This window comes from Pholcus phalangioides, unplaced genomic scaffold (assembly GCF_987345545.1).
Source record: "Pholcus phalangioides strain wild (caught in Gottingen) unplaced genomic scaffold, Ppha-v1.0 ptg000004l_1, whole genome shotgun sequence".
Lineage (NCBI taxonomy): Eukaryota > Metazoa > Arthropoda > Arachnida > Araneae > Pholcidae > Pholcus > Pholcus phalangioides.
In genome coordinates this window covers 4,092,835-4,112,822 of record NW_028301597.1, presented here as the reverse complement: position 1 = coordinate 4,112,822, position 19,988 = coordinate 4,092,835, and the positions used below count along the sequence as shown (strand labels likewise).

Genomic DNA, 19,988 nt, shown 5'->3' with positions numbered 1-19,988 from the left:
TCATTTCTTGATAAAACGCCCTCTGGTGCCGACATGTGCAATTAATCCTCCCCTCTCCCCCGAACAAATTCCCATCACTTCTTTAAGTCCTTCACAAAATTTCACAATCTTATGATGACTGGTTTCGCCTAATAGAATAACTGAATAACTAGAATAACTGATTTCTGCACTTTAGCGGTAACACATATACAGCGTTTGTATTATATGAGTGTATTGAGTTCGCTTAGAGATACGAAGCCCAGAAAATTGAATATAAAATAATTAGCCGGACCCACTTATGAGCTGGATATCCATGCAATAACATTGATTTCAACTTTTTATTTATATCTTCTTGAATGTGAAAATTGAAGTTTATGTCCCCTATTGCCTTTCAATATTCAACTGCATCGATTTAAAAAAAAATATATAGGTTAAGTTTTCTTTAAAAAATTAATAATGGCTCATAGATTACCTGAAATAATTCTGCAGCAATTGAGATAATTGGATAGGCAGGTAGATGACTTGTACTTCCAAAAAAAAAATTATATTCGTTCTTTCAATCTTTCATGACCTGCCGAGGAAGTCACCATGTTGGTTACCTTGGACACGGTTTGTTTGTCTCTCAAAGAAAGAGGGAAATATAACGTGCTCCATAGGCTCCGGAACCTAGGAGCTGAGGCTATTCGAGCCCCTCCAATAAATTTTGTAAGGGAGATGAGCCCTCCATTAATTTCTGAAAAGACAATGCAATGCACCTGCCCTCTCCTGTGTACGCGCTTGAGTTCCGTATATACGGGACGACCGTCAGATCGTCAAACCAGACGCGACCCAAGCTCTGTCCCTCCCGGGATATAAAAATATACAGGACGACCAGCAACTTTCAGCCCCTCCCCAATGTTTTCTTCATGTTGGCGCCTCTGACGTGATCCAAAAAGCCTCATATATGGAAATATATATCAGCAATGTATGTAATAATATACTGAGTGTATAATATACACTCAACAATGTATGTGAGTATAATATAAAGAAAAGAGAATTTTACTTCTCCCCTTACCTCTGTGCACCTCGAAGGGTGCCTATGGTCAGGTATCTCTGGATCATTGCCTGATTCGCTGCATAATTGCCCATCCAAGTGACATATCCGCCAATTGCTAATGACCAGAAAGTGTGGCGAACTGTCGGATCAAAGTCAAAGCTGAAATTACAAAATCTGATTAAATTTTGTTCAAACAAACGTCAAAATTGACGTGGATTTGATTTCTGGCCCAATGAGTTTGATTCAAAGTTAAATTAATGTTTCATGACAATCACGGTATTTAAAAATGATTGGATCACGGTATTTAAAAGTGGAAATTTATCACAATACGGTTTCATCGGAAAAACTCAAGTAGAATAAGTTTTATCAATAAATCAATTAAAAAAATTTTGTTTACGTGATCATTCAAACATATTATATTTTTTCTGAAAGGTCCGCTGAAAGTTTTCAGCGGTCCGTTTTCTGAAAGGCTTCAGTGTACTATACTATTGTACGATAAAGAAAGTAGGCTCATTCGAGAAGTTTGAACTGTAAGGTGGAAAAGAAAGACTCACTTGAAAAATTCGATTCTTCCCCCTTGAAAGCTCTTTTCCCAAACGACATCCATCCCGCCGAGGTCGTAGGCGCCTTTGATGACGATCACAAATATGGAGCCGTACATCATTATAGCTTGGAAGAAATCCGTCAGCACCACTGCTTTCATACCACCCTAGCATCGAAATCATCATATAATTAGAGCTATATCGATTTTCAAACATTTACTCAAGAAAGTTTCATCCTATGAGTTTTTAATCAAGAAATAGACAAAAAATGGTACTTACAATGCTAGTGTAGAACGTGCAAACTAAACCGACAGACAAAACCGAGAACCATATGCTCAGTCCTGTAACTAAAAAATAAAAGGTTTCGATTATAAAAAAATATAATTTCGATAATTGCAATAAATTACACACTTATTATAATTTAGTTGCAATTTTTTTGAGGAAAACTACAGTTTAATACCCACTTTGATAGATATACAACTCACCTTCAGCCAGTGCTAAAGCTGGAGCATACAGAACGATCGGCATGTACATCATCTGAAATGAAATTCCTCAAGTTGATACTGATTTTTTTTTTTCACGTTGTGTGTGTAGAAAAGTAAGTAAAATTGCATCAGAGAAATAAAATTTTGAACACTAATCTTAATGATATAATGCGTTGATTAAATTTATTCTAATTACGTAAGCAAACGCTCGGCCTTACCATGTGGAACCAAAATACGATGCTCCCCATCGTCCGAGCGAACCGTCCGAAGCGAGCTTCCAAGTACTGTAAAACAAGTTCAAAGAAACAACCGAGTTCAAAAATACAGTTTACAATATTTATCACCAATACAAGAAACGAAAGCAAAGAATTCGTTTTTAATCATCTTCACAAAAGAATTATATAATACAGGATCACATAATTCCCTCCTAGCGTTGAGGGTTTTACTGTATTTTAATTTCATTTTCGACATTACGAAGCAGACACTGTATAATTTTGTACATACTGTACTTTGCCAATTATATTGGCATCTTACTGAAACGTGACAAAGACAGAATCATCAATCGATGGATATAGTCTCCTCAAACACTTATGCATGTTTTACTAAGATGACTTTGGGATTGAAAAGAATATCTCCCAACGTTTTCACTGCATCAACACCATGAGTAGAAAATCAAAGTGTTCCAAATATTCCAATAATTTGCCGGAAAATTTATTTTCTCTTTGTCTTAAACGACAGAGTTTAACCCATACTATTTCGTTTAAATTAGGGAAGCAACTAGGAGACGGCAAGTAGGTCCGGTGTCCCGGGAGCCGGACAAAAGAGCGCAAATTTCACCTTTCGACCCCCTTCTTTAACGTTACACGTGGTCGCCGAAATGCCAGTTTGTCCAACACCTCCTATAACTACTACATCTAGCTATAGATGGCGTTGGTTTGTCCCGGCTGACCAAGCATCCGGTTGCAGCCTGGTCTAAACTGAAGCTTGGCGGGACGGTTTTTAGTGGGAGAAGGTAAAATCACGCGCAGAGAGATTTTTGCAATATTCATTGACATTTTCGAAAGGCTTGAGTATTCTGCTTTGCTCTTCAGACACTACTGCTAGTAAACCGTACATGCCCCTCGTAAACATTTCTCTGGAGAATTTCTAACGAATCGGTACACGTCGCAATGTGTGTTTTGAGTGTGCTAAAGCTGGAGGATTTCATTTACCCGGACATTCATACCGGGTAAGAACTGGGAGAAGAAGCCCGAGGTAGAAAGATGATTTTCTTTCCTCCATAAAATTATGTGTGGCGTGTTCAATACCAAAGTACGAAATACTAAAAGGTTTTTTTTTGGTGTGGCTTATTTGCCGAAAATTACCGTGCATGCAAATATTTTTTTATTTTCTAAGGGGACAAATTCAGAGAATTAATAGTGACTTGTAATATTTTGTGTACAGATTGAATTTTCCAGTGATGTACTTTTCAAAAAATAAATAAAATAAATCGTAGAATTATCTCTGTCGAAGATGTGGCAAAAATAGCTCAATAAACACGAGAATGAAGGAGCTAAAGGTTAAAAAATGTCTATTTTTAATTCGCCCGATACTATCTCGATATGGTTTTTTTATATTATCACGTAGGTCATCGACTGGGTTCACTTTTCGGTGTACGAATGTGCCCACATCGTTTCTGGCGGGGGGTTAAAGGCCATCTTGGTTCTACATGGAGATCATCCCTGTTCAGACACTTCCTGATTATCAACTCATTTCGAAAGACACTCGACTTCCCTTATGTGAACGCCCCAAGATAAACCAAAATGAAGACGAGAAGGAGATTTTTAAGGAAATATCTAGAACACTCTCTCTCGATATCTTCCTAAATAGAAGGACTATTGATATTTCTTTCGAGAACATGTTTCGGTAGCTCAATGATTTTCGCAGGAAATGATAATGAAAAAAAAGGAAAGGAACCAATCAGAAAGTTTTCAACAATTGCTTCCAGAATGTTCGTACCTAAAAACACAATCATGGATCTTGAACAATGTTTTTTTAACAATGTCTTTCGTGGCAAAAAGCCGTCGTCCATACTTCATTTTCTTCTTTACGTCTGTCCAACTGTTGTGGTTGGCATCACTAGAGGTTGGGGGTTTTTAAGTTGTATTGCACACCACCGACGCCAACCACTAACGAAGAAAATAAACTCATACCAAATTTTGAAAGCCGTAAAAACTTATCGATGCTCTTTTACTTTGTATTTTTTAAATCTAGTTTCTATTCCCCTTCAATAGAAGGAATTGAAAGCATTTGGTATTTTTTTTATTGTTTTTTATAATATGATAAATAGCTGGCACATTAATTAAGGCATATTCAATAGGCCGATCGATTAGAGGAAAATGAACTTCTATGATGAAAAATTTTTAAATGCAAATATATGTAAAGAAAACATGCATTAACAAAACATAAAAAGTCTGACGCTCTCTTTTCTTTTCAGGACACTTCGATTGCCACTGAAAGAAAAGAAAAACGTTTGGCCAATCCAAAGAGTTTTCGCTTCCAATAATCACCCAGTTTTCGATATTTTTTCTCCTGTTTTGAACGTCACACTCAAGCCAAAAGAGAACATTTTTTTCTTTTCTGTACATTTACCCCCTTTGCATCTTTGCAAATTTACCCGATGCATCATGTAGCTGATAAGCTGCAATCAATTGATAATAATCACTCTAATTGACATCTTTAAAGAAAAAAACCGTACGAGCCTGCAATCTCAATTATTTTCTAATGTTCTACTTCGTAGAAACGAATGCTTAATTTAAGAGAAAAATATTATGAGAGAAAAAAATGCGAATTTCAGTGGTGAAAATATTTTTAAACGTGATAAATTTTAAAATGTGAAATAACAAACTCAAGAATTCTTACATTAAAGGAATAACGTTACACTTGGGATAAACGCTTTACTCAAAGGAGAGAAGTGAAATAAAATTTGTCTATTTTTACATTGAAAATTGTGTTGCATGATTTAAAATGATTTTTTTTTAGATTTACCAGACGTTTTTAGTTTCACCTTGTTAACAAGAGTGCCTAAGTGTGTGTCAGGATTCGTGCAGGTTTTTTTAGCCTTGTGTGAACGTTATTTTGTTTATTTCTCATTCAGGTGAATAGTCTCTCCATAAAAGAAAGATTGCGGAACATTCGAATCATCTGAATACACAAACGTCGTAATGCATTGAAGAAAACTCGGAACATGTACGATGCTAACGATTAGGAAAGATGGAATTTTTTGGATGTCATTTTCTTTTTACAAGTGATACATAAAATCACTATTATTTTTTTAGGAATTCGAATGTGAAACTTGAAGAAATCTAAATAATATTTTATCGAAATGAATTGGAGACAAATAATCGAACGTTGGGTTCATCCGAACGTTTGGGAACATCCGAGAGAATAATCATAGAGAAAGGCTTACTATATAGTTATATCTGTTTAGAAAATGAGGTCGTCTCTGGTTATACACCTAGTCACCAAAAAATTAGGAACACCCTGCTACTCACTACTAATATCATATAGATATAATATAACTAATATTATGTCTATGACTAATACCTGTGGAGCCTCCTCTGGCTTTGATGGCAGCAGATATTCTTCTAGGAATGAACCCTACAAATTGCTGAAACCGTTGAGGAGGAATATTAGCCAATAATAAGGAAATGGCAGCTCTTAATTCAATCAGATTAGAAGGTGGTGTTTCGGAGCTTTAAACAGACCTTTCAACCTCGTCCCACAAATGCTTAATTGGGTTGAGATCGGGTGACTGAGGGGGTGGGGGGCATTAAAGAAATTGAAAAGGAATCATGTTCCTCAAACCAATTTGAGATAATTCCAGCCCCGTGGGAGGGTGCATTGGTGACCTGCTGGAAATAGCAAAATTTCGAGTCTTCAAAGAATGGCAGTTAAGCCAAAAAAATTCGAGCTTTATGCGGAATAGTGGGCGGAAATCTCTTGTGAACGAAAGAGGTACCAGGCGACTGACACGTATTGTATTCAGCAACAGAAGAGCTACAACGCAAGAAATTGCAGCGCAATACAACTCTGGGTCATCCATCGCAAAGCATATCTGTAGGCTCTACACGACGGATCTTGAAACAAATTGGTTTTAATAGCCGGCGACCAACCAAAGTCCCTTTGATTTCGGTGGTATAGACGTGGTCAGTAACGATGTAGAAGTAGGCGCTGGCATTGATGGGTGTTTCCAGTGAAAATAAGGGACCAAGAATATACCAGGAAATGCTCCCCAGACCATGATTCCGCCGCCACCCACTTGAACAGTTGTCATGTAGCATGCCGGATCCATGGCTTCGTGCTGCTTGCACCACACACGGATCCTGTCATCAACGAGAAGAAATCTCGAATCGTCTGACCAGGCAACCTTCTTCCATTCATCCATTCATCAAGTGTCCAATATCGGCGCTCGAGCCCACAAAATCCGTTTCCTCGGTTTTGCACTGAAATAAAAGGGGCACTTGTTGGTCGCCGGCTATTAAAACCAATTCGTTTTAAGATCCGTCTTGTAGAGCGTACGGATAGGCTTTGCGATGACCCAGAGTTGTATTGCGCTGCAATTTCTTGCGTTGTATCTTCTGTTGCTATCAGGTCTCAGGTTCAACCCCGAAGAAGGATATAGATATTTTCTCTAATGAACTTAAGGCGACCACCGATATAGATAGCGCCTTCATTTCCAACCCGTCTCATTAATGGCAGTATAACGATATGGCCAGAGGTAGTGAAGTGTTGTTTTCGTATAAACAGGCAAATTGCAACGTTAACTGATGTTTCTGACCAGGAGAAAGCTTTTTATCAGTAAATCCGATTTATTATGTCAGCGCACGTGCTGCACGGACCAGTCGGAGTTTGAGCGAAGGGGTGTTCCTAATTTTTTTGGCCACTGAGTGTATACATAATGTTATGGTAAAATTGATAAGCCAATGAGTTTATGCAGCATATAATACTATGATTCCTTTATGATACCTTTCCAACTCATGCCGCAGTTTTCAATTAGACACAAGAACTGAAAATTAACTTTCAAAGCAATATAAGTCACTGCTTTGTTACGGGAAAGCAGGGCGGGGCTCCGGGGCAGACTTTTTTTGGGGCCCCTTGAAAGTCCTTTCAAGAGGCCTATAAAAAACCTCTGGTTATCACTACGCAAAATGAGTGAATATTTTTCTGGGGGGGGGGAGGGCATTCAGCTCGGGGCCTTGAGGCAGGTCTCTTTTGCCCCAGCCTAGTTACGACCACCCGCTGGAAAAATGAATTAATTCGAATTAAATTCACTTTCCTGTTCCGATATTTTTTTATAGAAGAGAAATGTGCATAAATATTGATTCCATTTTCATGGTTGGAAAAGGACTAGATTTAGCCAATTTGCAATCATCGGCGAATGTTTCTTTTAACGGTTTGTCTCATAACATCTTGAAACAAACTTTGGCGTGATCTTAATGCGCATTTAAAAATATAGAGCACAAACTCAAACTATCTTTGACAAAATCATCTGTGTTAATTTATACGCAATCGATCATTTAATAAGTTAAAGTTTGACCGGAATCACGTATTTCTGATAAATATGCCTGAAGTTCATAAAGTTTAATTTTTCGCTATTCGGCTATTTTTGGTCTTAAAATTATGGATTTTTTTGTTCAATATGTGAGTGCATGAAAATTTTTCTACTAAATATAAATGATTGGATAATTAAAATAATTTTGATTCCTTTAAAGGAAAAAAACTTTTTTTTTGCTAAAATGGATTATATTCGACAACATTTGAAATAATTTTTGTAATTTGAACTCCCCTCAGAGAGAGAGAGAGAAACTAACGGTTAAGGAAAGATCTATATATTTATAAGACTGAGCACACATACCCAGTAGAGCAGTGGTTCTCAACATTTTTTGACTTGCGGAGCCCTTTTTGGTGTATAATTTCTATGGCGGAGCCCCGTAGTATATTTTATTAATTTATCAGTTACTGATTAATTATTATCATCTCAAAATAATTATAATTATTTCTCTTTCAAATTGACTCTTTTTTTATTTTATTTTCCTCGAGTGCCGTTGAGAACCGCTGCTGTAGAGTATATCAAACGCCTTATTAGCACATAGCAGTTCTTTGTAGTAAATTCGAAAGTCAGTGAAGCAATGAAGTTTCCACGCACCGTTAATTATAGATCTAAAATTCGAATCGACGTGTCGCAATAAGTAAAGAAAGCTAATCATTCACACGGAAGATTGCGATTTCGGCTTCCAAGGAAACAATTCATTTCAGACAAAGGTGTAAGAGGAAACACTCTTTCATAAACGCTACATCGGTAAAAGGAAAAACGAAATAACACGAGTGTCAACAACCATTAGTTTCATCACGATTCTCGAAGGATTTTATTGATATGAAAAATTAAGGGGGAGAAAACAAAAGATTTTATAAAGAATGTGTAAAAGGGAAAGTGAATGTTGTACATTTATACTATGATAAATAGTTTTTTTCAACGCGTGCGAAGTCTAAATCATTAAACATACCGCATAATCATTAATACTTTAAAATTTCAATTTCGTGCGTAATTCGGAATTTTTAATGTTATATTTCATTCTGAAAAAAAAATCGTGTAAGGGTTTTACTCGGAAAAGAATGTATTTTTTTCCAATACGAAAACTTGATATTAATAAAATCACTCGATAGATGGAAGTTTTCTCAAACTTGGTTAAATAATTTCCACTATGAATTCAAAAATATCCAAAACGTTTTTTCGCAAAGAAAAATTCATAAAAAAAAAATACTGTATATTCTTTATGGTTTTTATTTTATTCTGATCATTTGTAGGGTTAAAGTTAATAATTTATTCAAAGGAAATGTAGGAAAAATTGATCTGATTGCGCATTTTTTTTCTCAGGATCAAGTTAATGATAATTGCGTATTAAACGCTTTTCAATTGCGAATAAATATTTAAATGCTCCAAGTAATCCCATATTTTTTTTCTCGGAGAAACTAACAATAATCACCACTTAATTAACTATTCAATTTATAGGAATCGTGAAAGTGTGCCATACACTCATCTTATTTTTCGCTTGCAGCGTTATTTGGAAGGTAAATTGGCTCAAATGCTACCACACCCAGCTACAGGTTTAGCTTGACAAAGAACGACGAATACAGATTATACACATGACATAAAATAAATGAAGCATTATATACGGTATCTGAAGTTAATATGGCCATGCCGAGCTTCAGTGGTTTTTCATAAAGCCGGTTTGGGAAATTATAAAAAAATAGTTATTGTGTGAGAAAATAACTTGAAACGTATAGGTACATAAAAAATCGTTTACGTGTTGCTTTAACAGGAAATAAAAAACTGTAGAGCCCACATTTTGGTCATTTTAAAAATAGTGATGCTAACATGTCAATCGATTTATTTATTTCCTTATTTCACTCCATTTTAATAAATCAACAGACTTTTTTTTTGTGAGAACTTTTAAGAAAAGAAATATTCAATTAAGCAAAGTTTTAATTGAAAACAAGCAAAAATGCAATTTTATGAAAAAATGTTAAACCAAAATTGAAATAATGGGGGGGGGGGGATGAGGTGTGTTTCAAAGAGTTGAGAAGTGAAAACACCGGAAATAATATTATTCTGATTATGGACACGAACAGAAAATGGGAAAAATGGCAAATTTCGTTGCATTGACTTTCTGCATAAAAAAAACGGTTATTGTTCGTTAAGTTTAGAACGAACAGGTCGAAGAATCTTACAGAGGTTGTATCAGTTTTAATATTGGAATCGATATCAATTTTTGAAGTTTTTCAAAAAGTCGATTACGAATGGATTTAATTTAGAGTAAAAGTTCCTTTTTCGTCAGTGATATGTCGAAACGGCTCTTTTCCCACTTTTAGAATATACACACAATACGTAAACGTTTTACTTTTATTTTCGAAATTTACCGTTTCACAAAACATACTATAAAAACATCGTACTATATCTATACGATATGCTGTACATGATAATTAGCACATGTATTGTATCTTTACATCGGGGTACCATCGTAAAATTTGTTATCATTATATCGGGGTCCGACTATATTTATCACACATACTATAGACTGATGTGGATTTTTTTCATATTTATCAAATTTACCAACGACGCTTGGGTATTACGCATATTCGCCAAAAAGTGATATATTTATCAAACTTACCAAGACGATTGGTAAGTAGGCTTATGCATAATAACCGGTTCTTATGTACAATAACCGATTTATCACATTTACCCCGTAACATATACACTCTACGTTGTCTATTCAGGGTTTCGGAAGAATATATTTCGAATATCGAGGGTTGTTGTGAGGATTTTTGAATAAAGCTGTTTCAATAACTCAACTATACATATACTGTATGTATATGTACACACACACACATCGTGTATCTATATTTGTATGTATCAAAAAAAGAAGTGCAATATTTATTCACGAACTTTCGTAAGTTGTTCCGTATAAAGTAAGTTGGTTGAATAAAAGCAAATATTATTCATTCATCTTTTGATTCAAGGGGGACCTGTCTATTGTGTCAATACGGAAGTCAATTTGTAATATGGAGAGACATTACTTTTGTCCTTCATAGAGTACCTTATTGTGCTTCAACCGTGATCCAAAAATGATTATTCGGACAATTTAAGGTCCTTTTTTCATTCCTCTCCGAGTATATTTCGATTACAATCGAACCATAAACACGGACGGATAAAGGAATGAAGTAAATAAAAACTAGAGGGCGTTCTTAAGTCATTCATGAATATTAAAAACACGCGGTCGGCATAAAAAATACAAACTGGAAAGCTTTCCGGATTGTGGGTACGGGAGTTTTTTGTGTATACCGAATAAATGCCGATCGCGAGGGTAAAACTGAGATTTCCATTTTTTTTCTAACACGTTGAACACGTTTCAACATCGTCGTGGCTTCGTGAAGATTTCATTAATAAAAAGAAGACAGCATTACGTCCCAAAAAAAATACACTGGTGTGCAAAAATAACGGAGGAGATGTTTTTCTAATGTAACATCGTGCAAAAGTGTTCCAAATCGACACAAATAATACCATTGGATCCCCCAAGACGTAGAAACATGGGAAAAGTAAACAAAACTTTCCAAAAAAGAAATCCAAAAGATAAAAGGAACTTTATAGAAAATTAGCTTCGAGTGCAATTGGACAGAAGACCGTTGTCACTTGTTAGGAAAATCTTAGGAAACCTTTAGTAAGGATATGATCAACCCTGACTACTGCTAAACCACACATGCGTATTCCCCTGTGGAACCTCTAACGAATTGGTACATGCTGGAATGTGCGTGGATGTGTTATGAACCTGACGTGTAGTTTGTTTCTGTATTATGTTTGTTATGCCGCCATCGCCCATCAGTTTTTCTAACTATGAGTGAAGTGTAACGATTGAATTTAATAATCTGGATATTTAATACATAAACAAATCGACTAACTTAAAGTATAAATGATACACAATAAAATAATTATAGGAAAGAAAGAAAAAAAAGGGGGGTTAACAAAATATATCATTAAACAGTGACAACCATGATGGTGGTGCTTTGAGACATGGAGGAAAAAATTACAAGGTAAAAAAAGAAAAAGTGCTGAGGACGTGTAAGCTCTAGGTGGAGAGAAAATTATACATGTACATGTACACAAATAAATTCAGAGGAAAAAAAACAAAATAAATAAATAAATAAATATATATATATATATACCATAATTTAAAAAAAAGTTCAAAGTGTTTATCTATGTTAATCTCAGATAAGAGATAGGATTTAATTAATTTTTTGTAGGTAGGCAGAGAGACATTTGTATCGAAATTTAAAGGGAATGAATTATAGAACTTTGGAATACTATATGTAAAGTGTTTTCTAGCTATTGTTTTGGGAATTAGCGGTAGAGTGTAAGTACTATGTATTCTTGAGGACGAGCGAGTGGTATTAAGGTTGAAGGAAAACTGATTTTTGTGAATGAGCAATAGTGATTTGTAAAAATAAAGATGTCGAAGAGGTTATATTTGTAGGTGGTTATAAAGGGCAAATGTAGGCGAGTGATAATCATTAGTGATAAACCGTAAAATTCTATTTTGAATAGAAATGATTGGTTGAAGATTAGTAAGGTAGTCGCTTTCCCAAGCAAGAAGACCGTACATTAGATGGGAATGGAAAAGAACATAGTAAAGTGTTAATAAAAAGGTGTTAGTTGAACATTGTTTTAGGTAATAGAATTTGTAAAACATAAATCTAAGTTTATTTAATAAATATTTGACATGCAATTTCTATTTCATATCTTGGTCAATATGCAAACCTAAATATTTTATTGTACTGACTTGCTCTAGATCTTGACAAGTGCAAGAAAAATCATTGTTGCAGTTGATGTCATGGAAAATAATGCTTACGCCAGATTGGTTAGTGGGATTTGAAGAAAAATTTATAAACTTGGTTTTAGTAACGTTGATTTGGAGGTCATTAGCACGGAATCAATTTATTACTTTTAGGAGATCATTATTAACAATATTTTGGAGATATTTTTAATCAGAAGCAGAAAAGAGAAGAACTGTGTCATCCGTGAACGCAATGATTTCTTTCACCTTCAATATCAAGTTTACAAAAGTCATTGATGACAATAGTAAAAAGAAGTGGGCCGAGTACTGAGCCCTAAGGAATACCTTTTATTATGTTCATGGGATCACTAATGTTTGTAATACATTTAACAGATTGTGCAAATAAGATTAAAAAAGATTAAGTGCATTCCCTCTAATACCGAGTTTTCCAAGTTTGTGAAGAAGGATTTCATGATTTACGCTATCAAATGCTTTTCTTATATCTAGAAAAACTGCAAGAGTCTTTCTTGATGCATCAAGGTTATGTACAACAGAGGAAGTTAATTTAAGGATGGAAGATTCAGTGTTTTTATTTGGGAGAAAACCATACTGATTTTTAGAATATAAATTATGATTAGATAAAAATGAATGGACTAGTTTTTCATATAGTTTCAAAGATCTTGGAGATGGAAGACAGAATAGAGATTGGTCTAAAGTTATTAAAATCATTTTTATCACCTGATTTAAATATTGGGAAAAAAGTTGCAGATTTAAGTGAATCTGGGAAACCACCATTTACAATGCAGTTGTTAATCAAGTCAGCCAGGAGCACAACAGTGTCACCCGGTAGACATTTTAGAATTAATACAGCCAGTACTCGAAACTTTGTTAGATAAATTATTTATGATCTTTACCATTTCATCAGGAGTATGTTTCTCTTTTCTCAGAATTCCCGGCTGAATTTTAGTCTTTTTTTTTTTTTCATTCCGTGGTTTACTGACATTTTTCAGAATAAAAAATGTAGCTTACACTGAAACATTACAAAAACGAAGCTAAGAAAAATCAACAGAGGTCCCTATTCTAACACTCTGAGTTTACTGACATGTTGTAATAAAATAAGGCTTTTAAGCTCTAAAATCATATATTCTAAAGCAACTTGAAAATTTTGTAGGACATTTAACAGCATCCAAAACCAAAATCAGAAATAAAAATTAGAATTTTACAGATGAAATAGTTTTTGTGACCGTTTACGTTCTATACAAACACTATTTGCAACAAAGAGAGCATTTTTATAGTAAGATGTTGCATATTGAATGCATTTTTATAATTATTAACAGTTTTTGATTTTGTTTTGTGTAAGTAAGCATTGTTATCCTACACCGATGAATTTGAGAATTCGAACTTTTTTGTTGTCCCCTTGAGCTTCGAATTAACAAAGTTCGACTGTATTTTATTCATCAAAGTAAGAAAATACTTAGTAAATTGCTTGTTTCATCGCCGTTTTGCTAATGAAATTGAAGGGGAAAAGAATATCAGTTTAGAGATGAACGATTTGAAGCGAATGATCCTTACGTCAATTAACGTTTCGAAAACTCTGAGGAAGAAAAAAAAATTTTTTTTTTCTTCTCGTTTTCTTTTATCGTATTCGTACCAGCGGTTATCAATTCAGAATTTCGGAATAATTTGGATAATCTAAAAAATTTTTTTTTTCGATACTTACCTCGTAAGCACTCGTCAGTCCCAGGTTATAGAACACCGGTAGGTAAAGATAGGCAGTGGCTGGTACGACAAAAACGAATGCGATGTTGATGATCATGTACTGCGTCCCGTATCTGTATATTTCAGCCGGTGCCCCGAGGAGAGTGATGGCCGACATGAAACTGGCCAAGACGGACATGGCAACGGGAAACACGTCCAGCGATCGTCCGCCCATCAGGAATTCTTGGGTATTGTTGCTTTTCCTACCGGCGATGGCATAGTAGATTCCGATACCGGCGGATATGACCAGCATAGCGATGAACACGACATAGTCGACTATACCGAAGACGTGTTTGAAGGAAGGGTCTGCCATGACTTGACTGAATTGAATTGAATTAAATGAATGACTCTCGAGCTTTAAGGTGCGTCAAATGGTTTTCAATATTTACGGTTTCTTGGTCCTGAGAATTTATACTTCTTGTTAAACCGAATCTGTCCTTGGCCTTATCTGGCATCCAAAGTTCAAAACGTCAGTACATCTTCCTCTTCTTTTCATTCACTTTATTTTTTTTCATTAATGAGTTGTTTGTTTTCGAACTTTGTCCTCAAAAAATCTATGCCGTGATCAAAATTCGAATGGATATCACCTATATGAGATTCTATGTCGCATAAATATCATCCATCAGCACCCCCTTTTCTCTCTTGAATTCGTATATCAAGGGTCAAATCACTCTGGGGGTGCTGTTTGTCTAATAAACTTTCACGATTATCAGTATTATAAATATCGATACGACTATATTTCTACTTTCCGGACCACCTTGGTTATTACAAGTTTATGCTCACGGATTAGGCTCAGTTGCGTTCATCCATGTACTTACAATTTCTTTTGCGTGGAAAGTAAACTTGAAAAAGTACTTGCCTATTATCAATGTGTCGGTGAATTTCTTCGAATGAAAACTATCAACATTACATATTTTCTTGCGATCGACGGTCGAGTGGATTGATGAAGGTTCCCAGAGTTCAGAAAGAGAAGAGAATTTCCTGGTACCTTTATTGAAAGTATTCAGTTAATTAGTCCAGACACCGGTCGACGCTGGTCTTTTGCATACATTAAAGGACACGAGCGAAGAAACCAGAAATGCGAAAATCACGTGAATAGCGAATAATGTGTAAAAGCTATCGGTCCGTTACTTGTCTGTATTTGGGTCACGACTTCAATGTCAGCCAGCGAATTTTCATGTCTGAGCTGCTCGCGGCATTTTATACCTCGTCATTGATATGACCACACAAAAGACACACGCATAGGAAAAAAAAGAGCAAACACAAATATAGGCAAAACGGCTAACCACACGTGAATTCCTTTTCTTTTTTCTTTAAAACAAAAGTCCTTTTCTTCCCGCGTATAAGCCTCAGATGGAGCCACTAACAATCGCAACAAGTTTCGGTTTTTGAACGTATCATTCAAAGACGGCCGTGAATGAAATTAAAATCGGTACAGAAAATAGAACAAAGAAAGAATTGGATTTTAATTTATTTTCAAACTACTTTTTTTGAAAAGTCACGTGAGTTTTCAACAAACAATTTAACAAATTTCTCTGTGTAATAATCTTAATGCACAGCTGAGTGTACACATACAATTTAAATACAGCTTGAAGGCATAAAACAACATCGTAAAGAAAAGAAATACACGCAGTGAAACCTCACTACAACGATAAATCACTACAAAACGATATTTTTTTGCAGAAATTGTGAAACCTACGATATTCTTTTTATCTCATTCAAAATCGCCTACAGTGCATTTTTAAATACCTGACTGGTGTGTTCCCAGTATCGTCAGATGATTTAAAAGACGTATTCACTTCAAAATGTCAATTTTTCTATTCACAGCTATAAGCTGTGATAAGTTTCACAGATAAGTTTCATTAAATTATTTTTTTACAAATTAATTTTTAAAATACATATTCGTATTCCGCTTTCTCAAGGGCAAAAAAAAAAAAAAAAAAAACAAGTTGTAGATAGGACTCAGTTTAAGGTGTAAAATAAAATAAATCAATATCACTTAAGAATCGGAAGATGAAGGTAGAACTCGCTGGTTTGTACTTCAATTAAACCCTAGAAAGCTAACCTGCGCACTAAAATTCCATACTTAGTAGGGGGGGGGGGGAAAATCCCGCCTATACCCCAGTTATAAGAAATAAGGATAAATGAGGAATCTTTGAACGATTTTGTGTTCCGTGACCGTATAGAATAGAATAATTGTATGCTTCCGCGAGAAAGGAAAGGGCTCGCTCTCAGTTAATTATCTGTTTATGAGACGGGCTGACCGGTTAAAGTATCCATTGCCCTTGTGAAGTGACGAACACGGGGTCAGCTTCCTCTCCAAACAAGCTTTCTCATCTCATTAGACATAGTGATAAATATGAGTCAGCATTGCGTGGAAAAAGAGTAAGATTCGTGCTCTGTGGGCACGTGATGCTGCTCATTGGTTAATAGGATCTTTTAATCTAACATGCCTTAGGTTGAAGCGTGAAATCATTAATCCTAGAATGTGTAATTATTTCATTCACTTTCGGTATGTTGGATGACTTTACGATATTAAAGACGATCGTTTTCAGCGGGTCTACTTCAGCGGTCTAAAACTTTGCTATCATCATAATACAGTCGAATCACGTTTTGAAGAATTCCTTTTTAGCGAAAAAAATATCGTTTCAACGAACACTTTTCTAATCCCTCAGATAAGTTTACGTAGGAACGATGCAGAAATCTGGAATTCCTTTATAACGAAATGTCATTAGAACGAAGTGATTTCTCCGGTCACTTGGAGTTTGTTATAGCGGGTTAGACTGTATCTCTCTTTGTGCTCTTACAATTGTATATAACACCTTATATGATATCTGTATTGAGATTGAGTGCGCCCAAGAGCGTATCGTTTACATATCTAGTGTCCTAAAGAAGAAAAGTTTTCGAATATAATCTGGCAAATACCAGGAGAATAATTGGCCACCATCCACTCTCACCGGACACGCAGACGTAATTTTTCTTGCTCTTCTTTTTAGTATGCTAAAGATGTTGATAATCCTAATATATTACAGTATAAAATTTTTTTTCTTTAAAGTTCCACTTATCGAATAATCGTTGCTTATTGTGTGAGAGCATTGATATTTCCCAACGTGGGTGGCTTTTTGCCTCTGGTGAAATTATTTGTGTTATTCACGCGTTATTTTTTTTTACATAAAATGATTTGATTGATGAAACAAACGAAAAAATTGATGCGCTTTTCAAACGAATCCAGAATACATGCATTGCGTTTTTCTTTTTTTTTTAATTCCGGAATTGCCGAATTATATCAGGTGGTCAGTACCCTGCAGAGGAGTAAAAAAAATTGTTGACGGATCCCATGATTACGATGTTATTTTTTTTTCGCCATCATCAAGCAATTATATTGCATAATGGGATGTATAAACAACTACATGCGCAACCGTATCTGCCGGCTATTCGATGTCCCGTGGACTAAAGGTTCACAAGATCCAATGAAGATATTGTTATAAATTGTTATTGTCTCGAAATGCATGTTTAAAGCGCAGTTGACCGTATTATGACTTTTGATCCAAAGTCGGTTTCATCGATCGCTCCCCTTTTGCACTTTTTCCTCGTTATCGTATACTTTCTGACGTCGATGCCGACGAGATGCTCCGTTTGTTTGTTTGGGAAATTAATTTTACGCCTAAGAGATATCTCACTCTACAAGCGGATCAATGAGGTGGATCATAGTTCAAGCGTACGTCATGTAAATAATCCGGCCAATCAAAGATTCAGATTTCGGACACTCCTTCTCCTACATGTTTCAATATCGACCACGCATTCTTTGATACCGAGCTTTTGAAGTTCCCCAAAAATTCTGTTGAACAAATACTAAATCAAAAATAAAAGAAAAATAAATCTATAAATTTATACTTATATTAACATAACAGCCACATTTTCTGAGCCACCTCGTTGGGCATTTTGCCTGTTGTGGCGTTGTATTTGTATTTGTATTACTACTTAATAAATTTTGGTGTATAACTAGTATTATTATTATTTTTTGAGCTTATTCATGCTCAGCCTGACATTTATCTAACTAAAACCGAATGAAAAAGTGTAAAAATGACTCGGGGGAAAAAAAAACGTTTCAGAACAGGAAATCTAAAATAAGGAAAACTAAAATAAGCTAGAAATGAAAGAAGGATCGGACACGACTTTAGGCATTTTCACGGCTTGTTAAACATTTTCTTCATGTCCGCCTCCAGCAGCATCTTATTTGTTTTTTGAAATTTCTGCAAAGTTTCGAACGTTTCTTGTACTTAATGGATTTTTTTCACATCAAATCACCTTTGTAACCGATGGTGTAAAATTCAACTCTTATTAAATTTCTGTCATCATCAATTAAATAAAAGTTACATTTAAAACGTTAAAAAAGACAAAAATTCCGGACTCGAATGGTAAAGTTCTCTTTCTTTACTCTTTACGCATATTACAGTACCGTAAAATGGTACAACTTTGTGCCTCTTTTTGAGGTTTTTAAAGAGTACCTCTTTCAATTATGCACTTATTGTGTCTGAATGTTTTACTCATTATACCTACATATCTCACCTACTAATGATGTGACGGAAAAAATCTATGTTTGATAGGAGGGGAGGGAGAATTTTTTTGCATGTGGCACACAATCTTGTACTTCTGCGGGTCATAACTTTGGGCCACCCTTTTTCCTACTTTTAAAATGCATTATAAACTCGATCTGACACATTCATATCACTGCTTTTATCGTTTCTACGTATCTGCTTTAATAAAAACCCTCCAAACATTATTTCCCCTATTTTTCTTCTTTTTTCTTGTTTTTTATAAATTGAAGGATGAAAAATGATGGAAAACAATGAAAATAAGTTTAATTAAAATTCTTTTATTGAAGAATTGTTGGTAGGTTTGATATACATCTGCCTGTAACGATTTAAACCCCCTTATGAAGAACACTCACGGCTTCATGTCAAATAGGTACATGCTAGTAAACCTTATTTCGCTTACGATTTGATTTTCGCGATACCAGACGATGTCAGCAGGGTCTGGACATGTCCAATACGTTCCTTTCTTCACCATAGTGGAAATTGGTGCATCTCCTTCGTTATCTAGCTTGGAAACCTTCAGTCCTGGATAAAACTTTCCACAATGTTTCACAAAAAGGCAAATATTTTCATCCTTTTGCTGTGCATCATCTTGTACACTCTCCTCTACATCATCGAATAAGTGGACACTCTCAACTTCATCCCGGCTTTCAACCCGATCAACGAAAGATAAAAATATGAAAATTGGGAAAATATTGGTGGCACAAAAAGTTGTAACACAAAGTTCTGATTCTTGATGACAATAAGTGCTACTACGGGTAAACAAAAAAAAACCATTTATAAACACCCAATGTACTAATTCGTAGTAGATAACATAAATAAACATAGACCGATACACTTGCCAGATCGTTCAGGAAACTCTAAATTGTCTAACCAAAGGAGACTATTTTCAATTTTTCATGAACACCAAAAACTTGCAAATCACCAATAATACTCTGATAAACACGTGGGATTCCTGGGAAAAAAAAGTCATTCTTACCCAACATTACCTCTGCATATACGCGCGCGCAACTTACTACTAGTATTTTTCCGAACTTCTACTTTCGCAACCATTTACCGCTTGAACGCGTTGACGTTTGGAAATCGTTTGTGACAAAAAGTTGTACCATTTTACGGTACGTCTCAAAAATTCAGATACTTTTTTTAAATTTCAAATACATACACTATCAGATAAAAATACAAAATAGAGCGGTAGACCACACATATACCTTGATCAGGCGTTTTCG

General features: G+C 35.2%; 1 protein-coding gene across 1 annotated transcript in view; it reads right to left on the bottom strand.

Annotated features, from left to right (window-relative positions):
* LOC149086465 (sodium-coupled monocarboxylate transporter 1-like) overlaps positions 1-15,378 on the bottom strand; it is a 28,940-nt gene extending 13,562 nt beyond the window's left edge. The window contains exons 1-6 of the mRNA XM_089255652.1: positions 14,130-15,378; positions 2,261-2,326; positions 2,043-2,094; positions 1,837-1,904; positions 1,570-1,724; positions 1,034-1,174 (exon numbers count right to left, since the gene is read on the bottom strand). Coding sequence (XP_089111778.1) covers positions 1,034-1,174; positions 1,570-1,724; positions 1,837-1,904; positions 2,043-2,094; positions 2,261-2,326; positions 14,130-14,480 — 833 coding nt within the window. The 5' untranslated portion in view covers positions 14,481-15,378. The remainder of the gene's footprint in view (positions 1-1,033; positions 1,175-1,569; positions 1,725-1,836; positions 1,905-2,042; positions 2,095-2,260; positions 2,327-14,129) is intronic.
* Between the last annotated feature and the right edge of the window lie 4,610 nt (positions 15,379-19,988).